This window comes from Maylandia zebra, linkage group LG6 (assembly GCF_041146795.1).
Source record: "Maylandia zebra isolate NMK-2024a linkage group LG6, Mzebra_GT3a, whole genome shotgun sequence".
Lineage (NCBI taxonomy): Eukaryota > Metazoa > Chordata > Actinopteri > Cichliformes > Cichlidae > Maylandia > Maylandia zebra.
The window spans coordinates 33,222,065-33,228,629 of record NC_135172.1 but is presented as its reverse complement, the minus strand read 5'-3'; the positions used below and the strand labels follow the sequence as shown (position 1 = coordinate 33,228,629).

The window sequence follows — 6,565 nt, the reverse complement described above, 5'->3', positions numbered from 1 at the left end:
CAACATTTGAGATATCAGTTAAAGCAACTGAGAAGAATTCTTTCTGGATATTTGATGTGATGGGTTTGGTGCGGACTTTTGTCATTCTGCTTCCACTTAATTGATACCAACATTCATTGAAATCATTTCATATTCATATAGCACTTTTGTAGTCTTACTGACCGCTCAAAGTACTTCAGACTACATGTCACATTTAACCATGCATTCATAGAGTGGGCTACTTTGTTCACTCTGGTGAAAACATTCAAACTCCTCAAAGAAAGGCCCCAGCAAGGGTATGAACCAGGAACCTTCTAATCCAGAGCAGCAGATATAATCAGATTTCACAGCTGACTCACAATTGCGTCTCTTGTTTTTCTCGGTTTAAGGTCGCTTAATTGTGTCCTGTAGAGGAAAATCATGTTGGATAAACTGCTGCAGGCAATAAAAAAACATTAAAAACACATGAAAAGGGCATACTTTTACGGGAAAGCACAGCTCTAAATTGCAAAAACAACTACATGATGTTTTTGTTAACAAGTTTAGCTGAAAAAGAGGAAAATGAATACTTATAATGCTCATACTTAACTAAGCTTTAATTAGTCAGACAAAAGAAAGCAGTAAAAGGTTAATGAAATGATAGTTGCACCTCTATTTCAGACATTTTGTATGGTTGTCGTTTAATAGGCTGGCTTTAGTAAGGTGCACATTTGTGTTGCACTCGTATTTCTGGATGTTATGGTTGATATCCTTCCTCCAAAACACTTCATCTTTTTTTGGCCGTGTGGGACCCTTTCGTTTTATTTTGTGCAGTGAGCTGTAGGGTCATCCCTTTAAAGCGTCTGCCTCTGTGTCCTTTCAATGGTCACTGAACACGAAGTGGAACCTGAAAATAATGAAAGGACAGGTGTAGGTGCAGGCAGAGGACACTCTGTGAGTAATGGCTGAATCAAATTCACCGCAGTTGTAATCGGGGTGTCGTGTTTACAAGGGCCGCGGGAGGAGTCACACAGTCGAGTCAGAGCTGTGGGCGTGTTTTCTTGCCATCGCGCCGCGCCGGTGTCCATATATGGTTCGTGACGTCTTGCTCCGGAGGTTCCATTCACATAAAACTGATCGGCAGGAATCCCCTTGGAGGAAATGTAGGCACTGGCGCGGGCACTTCTCTCGCCCGTATTCAGGAGTAATCAGTTGAATTTTTTAGGCAATAAAAACAAGTCCAACAAATCAAAATGAAGGTCTCTAGCATAGACTGCCGGCGTCTGAGGAAAATCATCAGGAAGGAGTATGGAAGCTGCCTTATTGTGGACTGTCGACCTTATTTTTCATTCACGAACTCTAATATCAAAGGCTCAGTCAATGTTAATCTTAACTCAGTGGTAGTCCGGAGATCCCGAGGAGGACCGGTGCCCCTGCAGTTTGTCATCCCGGATGAGAGAGCTCTGTTTAGGCTTCGGGAAGGGAGCATTTCGGCTATAGTAGCGCTGGATGACCGGACGTCCCACTGGCAAAAACTGAAAAAGGACAGCGTAGCTCAAATAGTAATAAACACCCTGTCACATCTTGCGAGCGGGGCCAACATCTGTTTCTTGAAAGGTGAGAGATTTGGCGAGATGAATTATTTTAATATAGACAAAAAGAAAAGTCGGAAAGTTGTTTTTTTTTTTTACTAAATAGACCTTTTAAAAAGCCATTAAGGCAACTCAGTTTTATATTTGTTTGTTTTTATCATTTAATCTATTTTATTTTATTTCATAAGCGTTTTGAATTCGTCCATATTTTTATTTGTGGGGATATAAATTCAGAGTCAGTTTTATATCTTTTATGGCTTTGTATGTTGTTGTGGCACAGACTTAAAGATGAAATCTTTTTTATTATTATGACAAATTGTAAATATTGTTTGTTATAATCTAAAATGTATCCTTATAATTGACTAAATGAAATATTAAGAAGTTATTGTGATTTTATTTCAAAAGGAGACGAAAGGGCAGAAAGAAACCTTTAATATTTAATCTTAGTCTATTTTTTCCCTGATAACACTGGTACTGTTCGGGGCAGTTCTTCGCCCCTTTTGCCTGTGTTAAGAGTAGCCGACATTTTCTTTTACTTCTTGGACATACTGTAGATGTCCTGCGTGCGTCAGTGGAGCGGATGAGTCAGTGCGAGAGAAACGCCAGCAAATTGGTGGTGCAATTGCTTTCGTTGATAAAACGAAGAATTTCACCCCTCCCTATCCGCACTACCTCTTTAGGCTAAACAAATCCCCCGGGGTTTGTGTTTAAACACATCCATCTCCGTCTGTCACTTGTGCGTCCTCAGAATGTTGGCCTAAATCGATTACCGGTCCTTCGCTGCGGGCTCCTGTAATTAATTACGCGTCTGTAATCAGGTTATAGAGGTTATAATCCGGTGCTAAGTCTGTTTCATAAACGCTGCCATTTCACAAGATTTGTGGTGTTGGTCGGAGGAGGCAGAATTATTGTAAGCTCATTTATTAAAAGTGTGTTTGTTTGTTTTTGGGGGGTTTTTTTGACTGCTTCTCTCAGGAGGATTCGAGAATTTCCACTCTCAATACCCTGAACTTTGCACTGAGGTGAAAACCATTGACCAGAGCGGAAGTGAAACCGAGAAAAGAGTCAGCAACCACAGCGAGAAGCTTTCACACCACAAACCAGATTATGATCAGGTATGGAAACACCCTTTAGCGTACAATGCAGTACTTCCCACCATCTCTCCTACAGGACCACGGGGCACAAAGCCACTGCCAGTTTTTTTTTTTAAACTTAATCTAAAAAGATACATACACACAGGCACGCTCAACGCATGCTGACATCAGAGAATTTTATTTTTGGCACATCAAAACATTTTCTCAACTTACATATGATATTATATGACCTTCGCTGCTCCCCGGTCTTTTTATAAAGACAGCATGATGCCCAGCTGATATCAGGACACCCCATAGAAAAGACAGCCTTTCATCCCTGACCTTTCTGCTATTATTTCCACTGACCAAATAGAAAACATGTGGCTAGTTTAGATTTCAAAGAACACTGTTGTGCCTGGTTGATGCATTATGGGCTCTTTCAATACCGGGGAATTCCTCTAGCATCCTGCGTCCATTTTGTCTGCAAATGACTGTAATGATCGGCTGGCAGGTGTTTGGATGTTCCTGCTTGGACAATGGTTGTGTCATAGCAGATGGATAAATCTGGCGATCGAAGCTGTGTGTCGTGAGCTTGACTCATGTCTCCGCTTTCTCCCTCTTTTCCTTCCTCAGGGTAAACCAGTAGAGATCCTGCCTTTCCTCTACCTCGGTAGTGCCTACCATGCCTCCAGACAGGATTATCTCAGCGACCTTCACATCACAGCCTTGCTCAACGTGTCACGCAGGGACCTGCAGCCGGCCAAGGGCCACTATGACTACAAGTGGATCCCTGTGGAGGACAGCCACATGGCCGACATCAGCTCCCACTTCCAGGAGGCAATAGACTTTATAGGTGAGTTGAGGAGAGTAAATGCATTTAACTGTTGATTTCTGCTTCACAGGGTTTGCCTTGAGATGTTTTGCTATCTTAGAATACGGCTGACTCACTAATGCTCAAACCAGCTAGGAAAGGGAATAAATAGACCAACATTAGATGGCTGCTTTTCCGGCCACAAGATCAGCCTCGGTCTATATGTATTTATAATCCAGCTTCACCCCAAGGAGTCTCAAAAATACCCACGCTGAGTGAGCGAGATATCTATACATGGATGCATTTATTTTTGAAATGCATCTTTGTCTTCAAATAGCCTCCCTTTATCGGTGCTGCTCACCTGCTGCCATTCACAAATAGAGGGCTATAAGAAACCCGGCTGTAATCAGTTTAAGTTAATCGCCAGCCTTCAATCCCCCACCAACATATACTGCCTGTCTGCTTTCATTCAGGATTTGCTCACTTCCCCCGTTCCCTTCCGACCTCCCCCCCTTCTTTCCTTGAAAAAGACAATCCCATGCTGGCCAAATCACATGGTGCCGGGTGTGGCCAGTCAGTGTGACAACTGGGTGAGCTGTACGTGTTTAGTAATGACCGGGTGTAGGAGGCTGGGGGCTGGCTGGCACACACACATACGTGCATGCATGCACAACAGCATTGTTTATGATGGTTGGGTGGAGGATTAATGACAGCTACACAATGAGGGAGGACATCAGTTTTTTTTGTTAGCAAGAGGGACTCATTGGTGGACCTGTGGCCAGCAGGGCAGCAAATGTGTTACAGAGGAAAAGAGAGTGCGTGGGAGGGAGAGAGGTGTCGGATAATAGCAGCAACAGCAAAAGATGTACAAAATGTGCTGGCGGCTATTTATATCCAGGCATAACCAAGGACAAAGCTTACCCACAAGCAGCTTGGCTGACCTGTATTAGCTGGATAGTATTGTGCACTGTTTGGGGATGCAGCCTACATTTAGGGTGTGTTTAAATATCTTGTCCATTACATAAGGCAGTTTTAGCCTACATTCAAAGAGGGCCTCAACATTTCATCAGGCACGCTAACTGATTAGACACGGGCTGCTGGTCTCATAAAATCAATCAATAAATCGGAAACCCTTCCGACCAAGCGGGTGATGTAAACCGGAGAGGAGAAAATAAATATTATTGACCTCGTGGATGAAAACAGCGGTTGAAGCATGCCATGACATCTCCAGCCAAAGGACGGTAATTAAAACACCCACTGCTGCTGCTGCCCCGCTCTCATAGCACCCTCCTCTCCAGATGAAGGTTCATTATTCATTCATGTGGTTTTATCGGGAATCAGAGCAGTCAGAAATCAGTCATTCTCCTTCATAAACGCACAGAAGTGGCCCTTAATGTTTCTGCTTAGTGGACGAGGTGATGTGTAGGTGTCGTTACCGGCTCGTGGAACTAAGTGTCAATATGTAGATCAGACTTAGATGCGAGACAGAAAAGAAGACATGTGGGTGTTTGCTTCTAAGAATTCTTGAAACGTGTTGCGAAGGACATTTAGACAGATGTGTGAAAGTGAACTCGTGTGTAGGCCTTAAAACATACTGACGAGTATGTAGGAGCGAGGCGGCTCCAAATTAGAATACACTTCTCTCTGCCACAGCGAACACCACAGCAGCACCCAGCACCCCCACAGTGGTGCAGCAGAAAACAAATCACATGTACAGCTGCACTCTGTGACTAAGTCAAGCCTCCCACGTGCCTCTGTGTGTGCCACTTACAGTAGCAAATGACGTGTGCTCATTTCTTTCTACAAAATAAATGTGGCAAACTAGATGTTCATGAGAAAGAAAGAGAGATAAAATATTTGGGGAAAAGTGTTCCTATAATATAGTGAGAGTGATCGACTAGACAATAATAGCCCAGTTAAATTTCTTTCCTGTTCCAAACTCCTGATTTGAAATCAGTTTGATGTGTGGTTTTCTTATGCTGATGATTAAAGAAAGAGAAATATGTCACTGTCTCACCAGATTCCTCCCTTTTTCTTCCAGATCATGTGAAGCAATCAGGGGGGAAGGTCCTGGTACACTGCGAAGCAGGCATCTCTCGCTCACCTACCATCTGCATGGCCTACATCATGAGGACCCAGCAGCTGCGGCTTGATGCAGCCTTCGACATCATCAAGCAGCGCCGGGCAGTCATCTCACCAAACTTCAGTTTCATGGGTCAGCTGCTTCAGTTTGAGTCCGAGGTGCTGTCCAATGCACCGGTTCATGCTGCCACACCTGAACCGGCCACGCCCTGTGTCTCGGAGTCCGCTTCCTTTTTTGCCAATGACTTTGCCACTACCTTCAACACCAAAAACTTTGAGCCGTCTGTGTTCACCCTCCCTACCTCTTGCCTGCAGTCCCCAGTCCACCACCAGTTCAAACTGAGCCCAATAACTGCACTGCCTTAAAATAAACTGTGACTGCTTGTAGTCTTACTTGAAAATATAAAAATCAACGCTCTCTCTGTGTGCCTCCGGCAGAGCAGATAGACTGGAGATCAGCCACAGACACAAAGAAGAGTCAAAGACAACTGTATTCATAATAGGACTTGAAGCCTATGAAATCCATGGGCTACAGACACTGATGCTTTTTTCCTGTCTTCTGAACTGCAGCGATGAAACAACACAGCACAGTGATAAACTGCAATATACATGCCTTAGGTTGATATTGTGATTCATTTGCCTACTCACAAACATGGTCAGGCATTTAAACCTAATTTATTTGAAAATGATGGTCCGTTTTTTCAATAATGTGGATACAAATATGTGTTTAATAAATGTTTTCACTGCAAAAAACATTGTTGCCGTGTAATCTTTTATTGTGCATGTGGCAAATGCCCTTTTTCATTCAAGCCAACATAAACATGTTCATAAAAACAAGACAAAGGAATGACCAATATTTATGGGTTTAGATAATAAATCCTGTCTAGACAGGCATAAATGCAGCAGTAGAGGCAATAGTGACACCTACAGTGGCTTAGAGCTGGCCCTTGTGACTAGAGGTATATTTAGATCAGAAGCCTTGCATGTATTTCGTACCTATAGTCGCCTTCCACACAACCGTATTTTTTATGCATAATCTATGAAAGTGA

At 43.2% G+C, this 6,565-nt stretch overlaps 1 protein-coding gene across 1 annotated transcript; it reads left to right on the top strand.

The window, feature by feature from the left end:
* Positions 1–1,101: 1,101 nt before the first annotated feature.
* dusp5 (dual specificity phosphatase 5) lies at positions 1,102–6,269 on the top strand. The gene is made up of 4 exons (XM_004539143.5): positions 1,102–1,575; positions 2,526–2,665; positions 3,257–3,476; positions 5,476–6,269. The coding sequence occupies exons 1-4, from the start codon at positions 1,212–1,214 to the stop codon at positions 5,880–5,882; spliced, it is 1,131 nt and encodes a 376-aa protein (XP_004539200.1). The 5' UTR covers positions 1,102–1,211; the 3' UTR covers positions 5,883–6,269.
* The last annotated feature ends 296 nt before the right edge of the window (positions 6,270–6,565 follow it).

What these genes read in the sequence shown, in the direction of transcription:
- dusp5 (XM_004539143.5), top strand. Translation starts at nt 1,212, where the DNA reads ATGAAGGTCTCTAGCATAGACTGCCGGCGTCTGAGGAAAATCATCAGG. An exon ending in ACAAACCAGATTATGATCAG is followed by an intron (nt 2,666 to 3,256) that starts GTATGGAAACAC and finishes TTCCTTCCTCAG; the next exon opens with GGTAAACCAGTAGAGATCCT. An exon ending in GGAGGCAATAGACTTTATAG is followed by an intron (nt 3,477 to 5,475) that starts GTGAGTTGAGGA and finishes TTTTTCTTCCAG; the next exon opens with ATCATGTGAAGCAATCAGGG.